The sequence below is a fragment of the Mercurialis annua genome, linkage group LG8, assembly GCF_937616625.2.
Source record: "Mercurialis annua linkage group LG8, ddMerAnnu1.2, whole genome shotgun sequence".
NCBI classification, from domain to species: domain Eukaryota; kingdom Viridiplantae; phylum Streptophyta; class Magnoliopsida; order Malpighiales; family Euphorbiaceae; genus Mercurialis; species Mercurialis annua.
Genome location: NC_065577.1, coordinates 42,624,575 through 42,641,219, shown reverse-complemented (window position 1 = coordinate 42,641,219; position 16,645 = coordinate 42,624,575). Strand labels below are relative to the sequence as shown.

Below are 16,645 nucleotides of genomic sequence, written 5' to 3'. Positions count from 1 at the left end.
CTTCACCAGGAAAAGGTTTATTCTTTCCTTCCAGCTCCTCTCTTGACTTGAACAGCTTTGCTGACTCTGACTGGGCTTCCTGCATAGATACTAGAAAATATGTGTCTGGTTTCTGTGTATTTCTTGGTGATTCTCTAATATCCTGGAAATCCAAGGAACATACTACTGTTTCTAGATCATCCTCAGAAGCAGAATATAGAGCACTGGCTAGTCTCACATGTGAATTACAGTGGTTATTGTATCTTCTTATAGATCTACAGAAGATTCATTCTAAAGCTGCTATTGTCTATTGTGACAATCAATCTGCCATTTCTTTGGCTCACAACCCTGTTTTCCATGAGAGAACAAAGCATATAGACATTGATTGTCATGTCATTCGTGAGAAGTTAATGCAAAAGGTAATCCATTTGCTACCAGTTTCATCTGCAAATCAGCTAGCAGATTGCTTTACCAAGGCTCTACCTCCATCACTGTTTTCAGTAGCAATTTCCAAGCTGGGCCTTCATGATCTGCATGCTCCAGCTTGGGGGGGGGGGGGGGGGGGGTATTAAACAATGTATCTTACTCAGCTTCATCAGATTCAGATTGCCATACTTCTTCTGGAACTCAGTCTGCTCATCATGGTCTTGCTTGTACCAGAAGATTACTCCATAACAAGAGCTTGCTTACAGATGAAGATACATCCAGCTCATATCCAGCTAAGCAGATACCACAAGCAACTCGTGTGTATTTGACAGCTCACACCTCAGAGGATAAGAAGCCAGCTCAGCAGATCACAAGTCATGCTTTCTGTGTTTTCTGTTAATAGCAGTTATTTCTTGTTTTAGCTATAAATAGTCTTAGCTCAGCTTCTTAGTTCTGTAATTGAGAATTCTACTTTTCAATTAATAAAAGCTCTCCAATTCTATTAGTTTTGAAAAAGAGCAAATTATCCTTAGATTCTCCACGTATGCCATAATTCACACTTCTATCTCTCTTATTGAAAATTAAACAATATGGTTATTCAGTTTTATTTTTGTTAACATTTTAGTTACTCCATTTATTGTTGTTGTTGTTTTTTTCTTTTAAGTCAAAAGACTTAACTAAAAGAAATTAAATTTCAATTTAATCCTTAAATTTATTTTACACAAGCATAAATAAAAATTATAATTTTCTTTATAAAATTTAATGACTTAATAAATGAAATTTAATTTGTTTTATTTTTAATTTTCTTACTTCATTTACGGTTTAAAATATTAACAAATATTAAAAAATTAAATCAAAGCCATTAAGTTATTAAATTTCATAATACATAACTTTATTTATACATATTAAAATTTAAATTTAAGAATTAAATTATGCTTTATTTTTTTTTTCAATTAAACCGCTTGACTTAGTAACACCAAAACTAAACCGAAGAACTAAAACGGTAACAAAAATAAAGACGGAGGATCATATCTTTTAATTTTCAAACAAGAGAGATGCGAATATAAATTATTACATATGTGAAGAATCCGAGAGTAATTTGCTCTTTATTTTAGTGATACAAATAAGAGCTTATTAATCATTAAAATCTGTTATAAACATCAAAACTATTAAAATTTGAAATTTAGACTCTTAATTGAATAACAATTACATTTAAACACAAAAATAAAAAAAGCATACACTAAATTTTTAAAATAATATATATACAATTAAATATCGTCTTATAAATCATATATGATACATCATCAGAAAGTTAATTACACTAAAAATTTCAAAAGACTATGGTATCTCTTACTCTTGAACCAAAAAAAAAAACTTTTACTGAGAAATAACTAATGAATATCCTTAAAAAATGAAGTAGCTAGTCATAAAAATTGGAGAAAAGCAAACTAAATTGAAAAATTCTTATCGAAACGAGATCTTAAGTTCACTCATTTGAAATTGATATGCCGTGAATCCGATCTAGAGCAAGAATTTTTGGCTAAATTGATACAAATCTATCATATTAAGCACCTAAATAAAAAAGAGAGAATGTTGAACCACTAGAACAGACATTTTACAATCATGGGAATTTGAAGAAGCAATCATATCACCAATCACCCCCAATTCTGGATAATCAATCCAATCTTGCATTTCTTTCATTAAATTTAATTTAATCTGCTTTTTCCCCACTATAATTATCTCATAATTTCCATCCAACGATCCAATCAAATTTATCAAATCTGTACTATTACTTACTATAGCTTCTCTCAAGACCACATTTTTATTTTTCTCATTTTTTTCTTTGAACTCTTTGATCAATGATTCATCTAATTTATCCTCAATTTCATAAATTTCCTCATTTTTCAGATAAATTCTCATCAATGTTATGCTCACATCCGGATTTCCCGACATTCGCGTTGCTACTTGTAACGCTTCACGATCATCATCACCCCCGATAAAAATTACGAGTACATTATACGAAAATTTTCCGAGATTTATCCGTCGACGATTCAATCCTCTATCTACTAAAATCGCGACGGTACAAGGAGAATTCACTTGAAGTTGAGTATTAAATTCGCGGACTAGACTATATGGCACTATTATGTTAGCTTCGATATCATCGCACATAAACGGAACGATAATTATATTTAGTTTTTTATCCTCACCAAGATTGCAAAGAATGTTATGCATTGTCTTGTACGGAGCAACCAATGTGAATGGTCGAATCGAGACTGGACCTCGAGAATTTTTTGAGTAATTCGAGAAGGCTTGCATTATATGATTCGAGCTTGTGTAAGATCGATATCTTCTCCAATTAGTGTTATAAGGTGTTAATCTCGGAACCATACCACCCACGAGTTCAATGGTATGAACAATATATGCGTGAATAGGACTAATTGCATTCGGATTCGATGCTTCAAGTAGGGAAATGATGCATCGGACATTGTCTTCGGAGTGAATGCAGGTTAGAAGGCGTAACGGTCTAGAAACGGAGGCGGATTGAAGATTTCTGAAACGTTTTTGAGAAGATGGAGATTCTGTAAGTCTTGTTTGAGGATTGTAGAATATGTCTAGTATATTGCTATGCACAGAAGTAAGAATAAAATTGGATAACACTAATATAGTGTACATTCTCTGGTCTACCAACTGCAAACAACATAAAAATCATTAGTTCTCTTACACAAAAATACATCACCTTTTCTATCTTTTTTTTGTATTTCAGACTTTTAAAATCATAAATATTATCTTATTTATCAATTTTTGGTTGCAGTTGTAATTATTTTTGGAGTAAATTAATTGAAGGTCTTTGAGGTATAATATAATTAACAGTTTGATATCTCTTGTTTGAAAAGTCTATTTAATGGTCCCTTAGTTTCAATTCCGTTAACTACTAGACCCCTCCGTTAATTTTGACATTTACTTTCAAACAATTTGGTACCCCAACTTTAATTTTATGAACAGTTTGGTCCCTCACTTTTAATTTTATTAAACGATTTGATATCTCACTTTTAAACGATTTGGTCCTTCAGTTTTAATTCTGTTAAACGATTTAGTCCCTCAAATTAACGGAAGGGCCTATAAGTTAACGGAATTAAAACTGAGAGACCATTAAATAGACTTTTGAAACAATAAGTACCGACTATTAATTATGTTATAACTTAGGAATCTCAATATAATTCGCTCTTATTTTTTCAAAGTGTAATTATTTTAATTTGAATTTTTTAAAATATATTTGACGTATAGTCTAAATAAGTTTTCAATGTTTTTAAAAATACTGAAAGTTAAGAGTATGTTTCAAATATCAAGCACATTTGGACCTTTTTCCAAGAGTACAATAGGAACCGAAAGTCGAGGTAGAGCAAGCAGGTGAATTATTTTTTCCGTCATTAAGCTATACATTTCTTACAAAACAATAATCGACGTTTTATTTGTTATATTTTCATGACCGAATTATTTTCCTAACAATACAAAATTACCCAATCAGTTCCCGCAAATAATTGTCTATGTGGCCGCCGAGTTGCGGGATATCCACCTTTGCCCATTGGGCAATATGCGGCCACATAAGCAGTGGTTGCTCGAATTAATCCGATAATCTTTCACTGTTGTAATATAGGAAAAATAAAACATCGATAACTGTTTTATAAAAAGTATCAGAAAAAAAGAACTTACTCCAGAAGCAAGCCATCTCGAATAAAATGAGAAGTCAATTACACCCTTGAAATTCATAATGAAACCAAGCAAAAGAGCATTTCTCAATTTGACCCCAACCAAATATGAAGCCGAAACAGTAGCAATCATTTTTGCTAAATGACACCCAAATATGAACAATATTAATAAACCATAACCATCAATATTAGATAATAATTTGATATCCGTATGATACCCAATAAGCACAAAGAACAAAGGCTGGAAAATATTCATCACAATAGCTTCAGTTTTCTCTATAATTGCACCACCTAATGATGATTCTTCAGGTATACATAATCCTACAATTATACTCCCCATAAACACATTACCAAGAAGACATTCTGTGACGAATGCCATACAAAGCGCCGCTAAAACTATTCCAACTATGCATGTTTCACTCGCGCAACCCCCTTCCGGCGTTGTTTTTATTATATGTTTTACAGTCGGCCAGATAATGTAAACTCCCACGAGTATTATTCCGCAAAGACAAAACAAATATAAAAACATAGAATAAACATTTTTGAAGAAAATAATTGAGAGAAGTAACGGAATCCAACTGGACATTTCCATAATCATAGCAGAAGACATAGAAATTTGCCCTAATTCTGTAGTTCTTAGGCTCCGTTCTTCCATGGCATCCGCGATGGAGATGAAGAAGGTGATGGATAGACCGTAACTGATTCTAAGTAATCCTTTTTCTTCTCTGTAAATGAATCCAGGGATTTTTTTTTGAATCAAAAAATCGGAAATTAATGAGTAAAGAAAGGGAATTGTGAAGCTTGGTAAACTTATAATCCAAGAGATTTTTCCAGCTCTTAGTAACATAGTTGGATCTAATTTGATTGCTGTAATAAAAATATAGCATGCAGCTCCAAAGTTTGCAGTTGTATCTAACAAACCCATCCCCCAGTCGGGAAAAAATGTTTCCATGTACTTCGTGTTCTGACCTAGAATCGAAGGTCCTAGTATGATCCCTGCCTGCATGTAATCAAATTAGTAAGCTTATACTATTTAAATTATAACTCGTTAGTAATTAGTTAAGCATTAAAAGTAATCTATGCTGCACGGACACGAAAAAACTACAATAAAAAAACGGTAAAATAGAATGGCGAAATGACATTTATTTATAAGAATATGTTATAAATGTAAGATTTCGTAGTTTTCAGAACAGTGAACTTTAATTCATTTATTTAGACACTGAACTTCTAAATTATAAGCAAGAAGAACTTTTTAGATTTGCCAATTTTAATTTTAGTATATTGAAATAAATTAAAATTTCAATATCAAAATAAAATAACAAAAAAGTTTAGTGATTCTAAAATTTTAGTATCCCCTAAATGCTCAAAAGTTAATTAAACTGCATTACAAGGAAACGAAAAGAAAATCCGTGAGGCGAAATCATATTTATAATTTATTCAAAAGAATATGTTTATAAATATAAAGATTCACATTATTCAAAACTTGGCAAAATGAACTTAACTAACTACAATTCTGAACTTTTTGTCAAATATATCACGATCTTTAATTCTTGCCATTTTGATCTATCGTCTTTTAAACTTTTGTTAAATATACTCACGACTCATTTAGAATTGGCATGGGGTAAGATTGTGTACGTCACATATGATAACTTTTTTATATGAAGACAACAACATTGTGCCATATCAGCTCAAAATGAGTCGTAGATATATTGACAAAGATCTAAAAGATGATGGATCGAACTGGTAAAATTTAAAGATAGTAGTATATTTGATAAAAACACAAAGTTGTGGATAAATAAATTTATTTTGCCTAAAATTTTTTTCAGAAACGAAATGCCGAAAAGTAATACACGATAAGTTAGTGCAATATAGGAAGTAATTAAGGATAAGAAATTAAACATACCAAGACATGGCAGGCAAAATTTGATCGTATTAAAGGCCTAAGAGCAAAACAAATAGTAATGCACATAACCAATGCCAATGAGATTTGAGCCAAAAAAGTTGGATATATGTAATCAAAAGGGTAACTTTTTCCAGTGTAAAATACCCCAGAACTATATAAATTTTGTATATTTACTTCGCAACTCAAATTATGATGCATCATTTTGCTATTCATTGATGTAAAATTTATCAATAAATAAAAAATATAAGTAAATTTTTACAGAATTAATTGAAAAAAATTAGAAGTAAAAAGTTAGAGAAATAAGAGAAGAAGAAGAAGTATAAGTTAATTTAATTAAGTGGTTTTGCGGTTGCTTAGAAAGTGAACTGGATTGAGGTGTTAGGAGTAAAGAATTTGTTAATTAGAAGAACAAACTCACTTTAACAAAATTGAGTTAATTACAGTTGACTCAGTTCTTTTAGTTGATTTGTTTTGTTTTATTAAGGATTAAAGACATAATTTTAGTGTATTTTACTATTATAATACGGATTTTTAAATCTTAGCAATTAATGTCAAAAACAAGTAATTAATTTTTTTTACAATTCGAAACATCAATTTTTTTTTAAAAGGTTGATATGTATGAAAGAGCTACACGGGAAACAACTTTTAGACTAGGTTAGGCTCCAACCTCAGTTAAGATTGTTTTTTTTTTTAAATAGAAGTCAAAAATAGAGATAAGTGTGTAGTGAGTTATGAACTAGAGGGAAGTCAAGTCTGGATTGCCGCAAAATTAGAGATGAACTAGAAGTAAAGCTCGGGCTGAAAAATATTATGGATCCGCCACTGGCCGGAACAGTATGTATTCTAGTATAATACATATCAATAGTTTTATTTTTATCAAAACTTCTCGATAGATCAAATTATAAAAAAATAAATTTAAATAAATTAATTTTTTTTATAATTTATAAAATTAACGATCAGATTGTCACAATATTTTTAAAAATATAAAAATCATGTTGGTCAATGGATACATATAATACTTTACTTTAAAATTATAATTATACTAGAATTTATGCTTTATTTTGTAATTAACCTTTTTATTTTAATTGTTATTGCTTTGTCTATTACCCAAAAAGCAGGATAACTAAATAATAACTTCAAAAAGGTTTTATATTCGTTTTTTGACTTTGGTATCATCATTCATTGTGTTGCATTAATTTTGCTCAACTCATTTTTACTATCGAAAATCCTAAATTTATTAAAATTAGTAATTGTTATAAATCAGTTAAATATCCTTAAAAAAATTGAATCAGTTAAATATCCTTAAAAAATTGAATCAGTTATATGTCCTTAAAAAATTAAATTAGTTACATGTCCTTAAAAAAATTGAATCAGTTATATGTCCTTGAAAAAATTGAATCAGTTAGATATTCTCAAACGGATTTCTTTTTTGTAAGCTCCTGATGGAAACAGAAAATAATAATTTCTCTATCCATATGTATAGCATAAAGGCCTCGTATGGACACTCTTGAAGAAAAAGTAATAAAAAAATTGTTTATATATTGACGAGTTTAGTTTTAATTTAGATTTTAACTCTTTTCTAATCTATATCTATCTATCTATCTATAACTATTCTATAAGTGTGAAGGGGGGGGGGGACAGGCAAAATTACGATATTAGTCTTTAATAATTAAAATATTTACGAAATTAAGTACAACTCTAATTCTAATAATAAAAAGATTAGATATATATAAAATTAAGATGTGAAGTTAAATAAGATTGTAATTCAAGGATTTAATCGTTAGCTTTAGTTAAGAAAATGCAAACTTGAGTAGGACTCTAATTCAAGAGTTTAATTTCAATAAGGATACAAACTAATTAAAATATATAAATTAGACAAAGTGATACATTATTGATTATTGTTTAACGTTGCATCTGTAAGTTTCTGATTCTGCAAAGGTGTTGCCTGTGATTTAATGAGCAGAAAACTATACTCCTGATTTTATACTCTGTTTGTTGATCATTCAAGTGTTTCTATGAATTCTTAATATGTGATCTAGCATATCAACAGTTTTATGCAGGGGTTATATTAGATACGGTCTGGATATTTTATTGACAAGGTCAATGCATTTATCACATATTATTTTTGATTGCAGATGCTAGCCATGTTCTTTGGTGCAACACTATTTTTTAAGCAATTGATATTTACAACTGACGCTCCACTTTACTTTTTTTACTGATAGCTGCAACATCCTTGGGTATGTTTATTATACTTTTACAGATTACGAAATATATGCTTAATTAATTTGGCTTCGTCAATTTTTTAATTGTAATCTTTATTTTCATTGTTTGTAATTGTAGGGAGGCCATGATTCCATGTATTTTGTTGGCATTAGGAGGAAATCTTGTGGATGGTTAAGCTTTCTCATAACATCTCTTCATGTTTTTTGGCTGTTGTCTTATCGGCTTTATGCAAAGCATGTACATAGACTTGCTTATGAGCACAATCTTCCAAAAAATACTCTTGCATATGAGCACAATAATTTAATAAAAACTGGTAATGGCAATACATGCAAAGCTAATAAGGGCCGTAGTGGTGCTACAGGCCAATGAGGTGCGAATTTAATTTATAATTTTTTTGTATTAGAGTAATCAATTTTAATTATACTACCTTCTGAAACAAGCCTTGGAGCAATATTAATAGGACGCATGTAATGTGTAATTATTTCAGTTGGTACAGGAGATGCAGCAAGAGCAAGATAAAGCTTCTTCACCTTTTTCTCCTGATGACAGTAAGGAATTCACAAAAAAATTACAGATCAGACTAAGATCATAGGCTATAGGGTGTTGAGATGAACTGTAGATGTTAATTGGTGGTTGTATGGTAATTAATTGATATTTTTGAGTTATTTTATTTTGTTTTTAGAGAATATTAGAAGGAACGTGTGTAATTTGCATTATGAATGATAAATTGTGTAGCTTAACTTGAAAATATGAATGATAATGTCCAATGCAAGTTGTAAAGTTGTTGAAATCCAGTGCTATAATTTTAATTTAAATAAAAAATATTTATAATAAACTATTTATAGCTTCGAACATTATATTTAATAATTAAAAAGCGGATCATATAATTATAATTTTATAATTTTAGCTAATATAATTATCACTCAAAGTTGATGATATCAATCCCGTGCTACAATTTTAACATAAAAAATAATATTTTATAGCAATCTATTAATAACTTTATATATTATATTTAATAATTAAAAAACAGGTCATATAAGTATAATTTTATAATTTTAGCTAATATTTATTAAAGCTATTAGCTAATGCTATTATTTCATCTTAGATAAAAAAATTATTATACTAAAAATTGTGTTTACATAACTTTAATGAATATAGATTATAATGATTTATTTGAAATAAATTGTGTATTTACCATTTTAATACATCATTAGTTTAAATAACGGGTCATATAATATAAAGATGACTATGATAATATTATATAAGAGTATGTAGTGTACTCTAAATCAAATAGGAGTTTAAATAATATAATACAAAAATAATTACGATAATACTATTAAATATGATTGTAGTGTACTCCAAATCAAATACTCTGAAAACATACCGAAAAAATTGATTCAGAGGTGTGAAATTTGTTGTTGCACTTGACAAAATGATGAATTTGTTAGAGTGCCAATAAAAATGTATTAAATGGAACAAGAAAAACAAAAAGAAAATAATGTTCTTTGCTCAATGCTTGCACTATAAAAAAAATAAAAGGCAGATTCTACTGTATAAAAATTGATAGTCAATCAATTTTTTTAAATTCAAAAATATACTACTTGATATAAATATACAAGCAACAATATATAGCATATTTTGGATATACGTAATTACTGTTAAAATGCTAATATATATTTACACTATTAAACAATTATTGAATAATAATAATTTATTAACAATAAATATATTATCTAATATTTTTCTTATTATTGAACTATATAACGGGTCATATAAATATCGCTCACGTGCGTAGCACGTGGCGAAAAACTAGTACTATATATAAAAGCACGGATGGGGGGGGGACAGACACTTTTACTAAAAAGCCCTTACTAATTAATTATAGGGGGGGACAGACACTTTTACTAAAAAGCCCTTACTAATTAATTATAGGGGGGGACATGCACTTTTACTAAAAAGCCCTTACTAATTAATTATATAAGCAAAGGTTTTATAGTAATTTACTAATTATATATAGTTAAATATAAAATTAAAATAATTATTTGATTTGTATAGAATTCTATTGCAATAAGGAAAGCATTAAACTTACTATTAATAAGGAATTTAAGATGTTCGATTTTTTTCTGAAAGTGTAAGCAATTATAAATTTTATAGAATTCTGATGCAATAAGGAAAGCATAACACCCTTGCTTGCAATGTAAATATTGCGAAGAGGAAAATTCCGGTTTCTATTATGTGCCCTCGCTGTCAAACCGTGGAGGAAACATCCATTCATTGTCTGAAAAACTGCGAGGAGGTCCGGGGTTTATGGTTAATGTCACCGCTGAATTTGAGAGTGGACAAATTTCCAAACAGTTCTGTGCAGGATTGGCTTACTCTTATGTTTGGCATGATGAAGTGTGAGGAGGTCAAGACTTTCGTTATGACGATGTGGGTGATTTGGAATGATCGGAATAATATTGTGTTTAACAATAAGCGTATGCCGTCGTCGGTGTTATTCAGCTGCATTCCTTCGATGTTGGATACGAGTGGTGGTTTCAGCGAAGAAAGGGATGTCGTCAGTGACGCTGCAAATAGAAGATGGTCTCCGCCGCCTGAAATGTGTTTAAAGATCAACTCAGATGTGGCTGTCTCGACTGAGAAAGGATTATCGGTGCTAAGCGCGGTGTGCAGAGACTCGTCGGGGAAGGTGATAAGAAGTGGTGTGTCATTTCTGCATGGATGCACAGTGGCTGAAATAGCCGAGGCAAAGGCTGTGAGTTTTGGTCTCTCTCTTGCACGGGACTTGAATTACACAAGAATAATTTGTGAGATGGACGCTATTAACGTAGCAAATAGGTTGTGTAATATTTGCATGGCCTCTGACTACTTGCAACTGGTGGTGGATGATTGTTTATTGGAGTGTGAAGGTAGGGATGTGAGCTTTATTTATGCAAATCGCATCTGTAACCAAGTCGCTCATGCTTTAGCGAAATGGGGTATTTTTTTTGGTAGAGATTGCATTTTTGACGGAAATGTTCCTTTTCCGGTCAATGAACTTGTAACTGATTTGATTCTTTGATTAATGCAATATTGATTCTCAAAAAAAAAAAAGGAAAGCATAAGAAAGTGTTTTGACTTCCTAAAAAAAAGTGTTTTGACTTGAATAAAACAAATGAAAATCATTTCAATATTTAGCTGACTATTTATAAAACACTATATATTAACTAAGCATATCACAAGAGAAATAAACAGGACTTTAACTATTAGAGTCCAGAACGAAAAAACAATTTCTCTTATTTTTATTGGTGCTGATGATTTTCAGATTTGATCAAGTATTGTGATAGTTATAGATATGTAGTTGAATTAGGACTTTATTAGTAATTAAATGATTTGCAATTTATATAATTACATCTCATAATACTATTTGTTCAATGAAAATAAATAAAAATATGACCGCTATCGTGCCTATAAATCCATAATAATATTTTCGGATTCGGTAGATTCAAATGAGTTAATATTTTAATATTGATATAAATTAAAAATATTGATAAAATTATACTAAATTTCATTAATATATACATTGACGAGTTACATTACGAGCCACGTGCGTAGCACGTAATTTAAAACTAGTTATTTATATAAACGAGTTGATTTACTCACAAGTTATTTAATATCGATTAAAAAATTAAAATAACTCGAACAAGACTAGAGTATTAATTAAATAAAGTCGTGAGAACTTCTTACACACATAAAATATTTTTTTATTATTATATTAACTTTTAATCTCTAAAGTCTAAATTCATATATTCTATCAAATTTTATATTTTTATAGTAAAATAATTCAGAAAAAAATCAAATGTGACAATTTTCAATTTTTCTTTTTATTTTTTATTGAATTCAAGTAGAACTCGAGCTCGGTAGTTCGAAAATCGTTTGGTCTCTAGTTTAAAAATCTAAATTTATTCAAACTGTAATTTGTATAACATCGAGCACAAATTTAACCTAACTCAGGCTTTGTCATACTCGTCTATATCCACAATCTGTGTACACATTCTAACAAAATTATTAATTTGCTATCTTAAAAATGAAAGATCAATTGATTCTCAAATAAGAGAAATGAAAATATAAATTATGGCATATATGAGGAAACTATGAGTATTTGCTCTTTATTTTAGTGCTAGAAATAAGAGCTTATTAATCATTAAAATCTGTTACAATCATCAAACTATTAAAAATTGAAGTTCAAATACTTAATTGAATAAAAATTACATTTAAACAAATAAATAAAAAAAAGGCGTACACTAATTTTTTTTTAAAAAAATTATATATACAATTAAATATCATCTTATAAATCTTACTATGAATACTTCATCACAGAGTTAATTACAGTAAAAATTCCAAAAGTCTAATGTACAAACTCTTACTCTTGCAAAAAAAAAAACTCTTACTAAGAAATATCTAATGAATATTAATTAAAAATAAAGTAACTAGTCATAAAAATTGGAGAAAAGCATTACTAAATTGAAAAATTCTTATCAAAACGAGATCTTAAGTTCACTCGTCTGAAAGTGATCCATTGTGAACCCGATCTAGAGCAAGAATTTTTGGCTAAATTGGTACAATCTATCTTATTAAGTACCTAAATAAAAAAGAGAGAATGTTGAACCACTAAAACAGACATTTTACAATCATGGGAATTTGAAGAAGCAATCATATCACCAATCACCCCCAATTCTGGATAATCAATCCAATCTTGCAATTCTTTCATTAAATTTAATTTAATTTGCTTTTTCCCCACTATAATTATCTCATAATTTCCATCCAGCGATCCAATCAAATTTATCAAATCTGTACTATTACTTACTATAGCTTCTCTCAAAACCACATTTTTATTTTTCTCATTTTTTTCTTTAAACTCTTTGATCAATGATTCATCTAATTTATCCTCAATTTCATAAACTTCCTCATTTTTCAGATAAATTCTCATCAATGTAATGCTCACATCCGGATTTCCCGACATTCGGGTGGCTACTTGTAACGCTTCACGATCGTCATCGCCCCCGATAAAAATTACTAGTACATTGTACGAAAATTTTCCAAGATTTATCCGTCGATGATTCAATCCTCTATCTACTAAAATTGCGACAGTACAAGGGGAATTCACTTGAAGTTGAGTATTAAATTCGCAGACTAGACTATATGGCACTATTCTGCTAGTTTCGATATCATCACACATAAACGGAACAATAATTATATTTAATTTTTTATCCTCAGCGAGATTGCAAAGAATGTTATGCATTGTCCTGTACGGAGCAACCAATGTGAATGGTCGAATCGAGACAGGACCTCGAGAATTTTTCGAGTAATTCGAGAAGGCTTGCATTATATGATTCGAGCTTGCATAAGATCGATACCTTCTCCAATTAGTGTTATAAGGTGTTAATCTCGGAACCATACCACCCGCGAGGTCAATGGTATGAACAATATATGCGTGAATAGGACTAATTGCATTCGGATTTGATGCTTCGAGTAGGGAAATGATGCCTCGGACATCATCTTCGGAGTGAATGCAGGTTAGAAGGCGTAACGGTTTAGAAACGGAGGCGGATTGAAGATTTCTGAAACGTTTTTGAGCAGATGGAGATTCTGTAAGTCTTGTTTGAGGTTTGTAGAATATGTCTAGTATATTGCTATGCACAGAAGTAAGAAAAATATTGGATAATACTAATGTAGTATACATTCTTTGGTCTACCAACTGCAAATAACATAAAAACCATTAACTCTCTTTTAAAATCATAAATATTATCTTATTTATCAATTTTCCGTTGCAATAATAATTATTTTCTTAAATGTAGTTATTTTACTTTAAAAAAGATTTAAATATATTTACATTTGACATATAGTTTAAATAATTCTTTAATGTTTTAAAAGTACTAAAAATTGAGAATATCTTTCTGAATTTGAAACTTTTTTCAAGTGGAAAAATTTTAATTTGAAAAAATGAATACAATTGAAATTAAAAAATAAGATAGAGGAACCGGGTGAACTGTTTTTGCAGTTATTAAATTATATATTTTACAAAACAATTATCTATGTTTCATCTGTTATATTTTGAACAAAGGGTAAACAAGATTACTAAATCCAGTCTTTATTTTTTTTTAAGCAACTAACTCCTAAACTCTTTCATTTTAGGTCAGATTATTCCATGTATTTTTGAAACGCGTGTAGTATAAACCATATATGTTAGGAGGTGAGAGATGCGAGAAAAAGATTAGAGAGCTCCATAATTGTTACGATGCAATTATCCTAAATTTAATTTTTGCAATAAAAATCGAAGATATGGGACAATCTGACCTAAATTGGAAGAAATTTAGGGGTTAGTTTCTTAAAAAAGTAAAAACTGAATTCAATGATCTCATGTCACAAATTCAGAAGCCGCGTTAACCGTTTATTCGTTATATTTTCATAAACAAGCGTGTATTTGTCCAACAATGAAAAAATATCCAATCAGTTCCTTGCAAATACTTGTCTATGTGACCGCCGAGTTGCGGGATATCCACCCTCGCCTCTAAGGCAATATGCGGCCACATAGGCAGTGGTTGCCCAAAATTGATTCGATAACCTTCCATTATTATAAAATAGAACAAATAATATATCAATAACTGTTTTATAAAAAGTACTACCAAAAAAACAGCAAATTACCGACGAAAAAATTCCGATTTAGCGGTAGATTTCAATGTTTTAGCGATGGAAAACTGATTTAATTGATTTTGTCCTTTTTAGCGACGGAAACATTCATTGCTAAAATATTGTTTTTTCATGGTGAAGTGTCAGAGAAGAAGAACTTACTTCAGAACCGAGCCATCTCAGATAAATTGAGAAGTCAATTGCACCCTTGAAATTCGTAATGAAGCCAAGCAAAAGAGCATTTCTCAATTTGACCCCAACCAAATATGAAGCCAAAACAGTAGCAATCATTTTTGCTAAATGACACCCAAATATGAACAATAATAATAAAAAATAACCATCAATATTCGATAATAATTTAATATCCGTATGATACCCAATAATCATAAAAAACGTAGGCTGAAAAATCTTCATCACAATAGCTTCAGTTTTCTCTAAAATCGCACCACCTAATGATGATTCTTCAGGTATACATAACCCTACAATTATACTCCCTATAAAAACATTACCAAGAAGATATTCCGTGACGAATGCCATAAAAAACGACACTAAAACTATTCCAACTACGCATGTTTCGCTTGTGGAACCCCCTTCCGGCGTTGTTTTTATTATATGTTTTACGACCGGGTGGATAACGTAAACTCCAACGAGTATTATTCCACACAGAAAAAACAAAAATACAAACGCTTTATAAACATTTCCGAAGAAAGTAAATGAGAGAATTAACGGAACCCAACCAAACATTTCCATGATCATAGCAGAAGACATAGAAATTTGCCCTAATTCCGTCGTTCTTAAGCTTCGTTCTTCCATGGCATCCGCAACGGAGACAAAGAAGGTGACGGATAGAGCGCAACTGATTGTAGGTAATCCTTTTTCTTCCCTGTGAATGAATCCGGGAATTTTTTTTTGAATCATAAAAGTGGAAATTAATGAATAAATAAAAGGAATTGAGAAGCTGGATAAACTTATAATCCAAGAAATTTTTCCAGCTCTTAATAACATAGTTGGATCTAATTTGATTGCTGTAATAAAAATATAGCATGCAACTCCAAAGTTTGCGGTTGTATCTAACATATACATCCCTCTGTCGGAAAAAATTGTATCCATGTATTTCGTGTTCTGACCTAAAATCGAAGGTCCCATGATGATCCCTGCCTGCATGTAATCAGATTATTTGAGTTATAACGCGTTGGTGATTAGTTAAGCATATTAAGAGTAAGTTATGATGCACGGAAACGAAAAAACTAAAATTAAAAAAAGGTAAATCATTACTAAATAAAACAACATTTAGCAACGAATTTTAGTGATGAGCTATATTTCTGTCGCTAATTTGTATTTTGGCGACGGATTTAGCTATGAATTATTTCTAAAATGGAGAAATTACATTTATTTATAAGAATATGTTATAAATGTAAAAATTCGTTTAGTAAATTTTTTATTTTGGTCAATAAACTTTAATTCAATTATTCACACACGGAACTTCTAAATTATAAGCAACAAGAACTTTTTAGTGACGATCAGATTTGCCAAGTTATATTTCTCTTACATTAATGATTAGTAAATTTCCACGACCATTAAATTTTTATGATTTGGTGCACAAATAAAATTTGTTGCTCTTTTACGTGGTAAGATTTGATTGCTGCAAATACTAATTTATTTAACTTGAAAATATTATACAACTTCTCTTTGTAATTTTTAATTTTAGCATCTAAATTGAAATAAATTAAAATTTCAT

The 16,645-nt window shown here is 29.9% G+C and overlaps 3 protein-coding genes and 1 long non-coding RNA gene across 4 annotated transcripts; 2 read left to right on the top strand and 2 right to left on the bottom strand.

Annotated features, from left to right (window-relative positions):
* Positions 1-1,977: 1,977 nt before the first annotated feature.
* On the bottom strand, positions 1,978-5,669 carry LOC126662121 (cation/H(+) antiporter 15-like). Its single transcript, XM_050356007.1, has 5 exons — positions 5,619-5,669; positions 4,692-5,112; positions 4,117-4,433; positions 3,924-4,040; positions 1,978-3,093 (listed from the first exon to the last, which is right to left on the bottom strand). Exons 1-5 carry the CDS (start codon positions 5,667-5,669, stop codon positions 1,978-1,980), a joined length of 2,022 nt encoding a protein of 673 aa, XP_050211964.1.
* Positions 5,670-7,913: 2,244 nt separating this feature from the next.
* On the top strand, positions 7,914-9,027 carry LOC126659500 (uncharacterized). The gene is made up of 3 exons (XR_007634988.2): positions 7,914-8,252; positions 8,356-8,408; positions 8,726-9,027. It is a non-coding gene; the product is annotated as an uncharacterized LOC126659500 (long non-coding RNA).
* Positions 9,028-10,471: 1,444 nt separating this feature from the next.
* On the top strand, positions 10,472-11,299 carry LOC126662120 (uncharacterized). The gene has a single exon (XM_050356006.1). It carries the CDS (start codon positions 10,472-10,474, stop codon positions 11,297-11,299), a length of 828 nt encoding a protein of 275 aa, XP_050211963.1.
* A 928-nt stretch (positions 11,300-12,227) lies between these two features.
* On the bottom strand, positions 12,228-16,071 carry LOC126662118 (cation/H(+) antiporter 15-like). The gene is made up of 4 exons (XM_050356004.1): positions 15,284-16,071; positions 14,746-14,842; positions 12,887-13,975; positions 12,228-12,260 (listed from the first exon to the last, which is right to left on the bottom strand). The coding sequence occupies exons 1-4, from the start codon at positions 16,069-16,071 to the stop codon at positions 12,228-12,230; spliced, it is 2,007 nt and encodes a 668-aa protein (XP_050211961.1).
* Positions 16,072-16,645: the final 574 nt, after the last annotated feature.

Excerpts from the sequence above, each read along its gene's own strand:
- LOC126662121 (XM_050356007.1), bottom strand. The coding sequence starts at position 5,669 with ATGGCAAGAATTAAAGATCGTGATATATTTGACAAAAAGTTCAGAATT. Across the intron at positions 4,041-4,116 it reads CGAGATGGCTTGCTTCTGGA|ATTATCGGATTAATTCGAGC; the intron begins GTAAGTTCTTTT and ends CAACAGTGAAAG. Across the intron at positions 3,094-3,923 it reads TATTTGCGGGAACTGATTGG|TTGGTAGACCAGAGAATGTA; the intron begins GTAATTTTGTAT and ends TGTTGTTTGCAG.
- LOC126662120 (XM_050356006.1), top strand. The coding sequence starts at position 10,472 with ATGTGCCCTCGCTGTCAAACCGTGGAGGAAACATCCATTCATTGTCTG.
- LOC126662118 (XM_050356004.1), bottom strand. The coding sequence starts at position 16,071 with ATGCAGGCAGGGATCATCATGGGACCTTCGATTTTAGGTCAGAACACG. Across the intron at positions 13,976-14,745 it reads CTCGGCGGTCACATAGACAA|TTGGTAGACCAAAGAATGTA; the intron begins GTATTTGCAAGG and ends TGTTATTTGCAG. Across the intron at positions 12,261-12,886 it reads GTAAAATGTCTGTTTTAGTG|ATTGTGGATATAGACGAGTA; the intron begins GTTCAACATTCT and ends ATGTGTACACAG.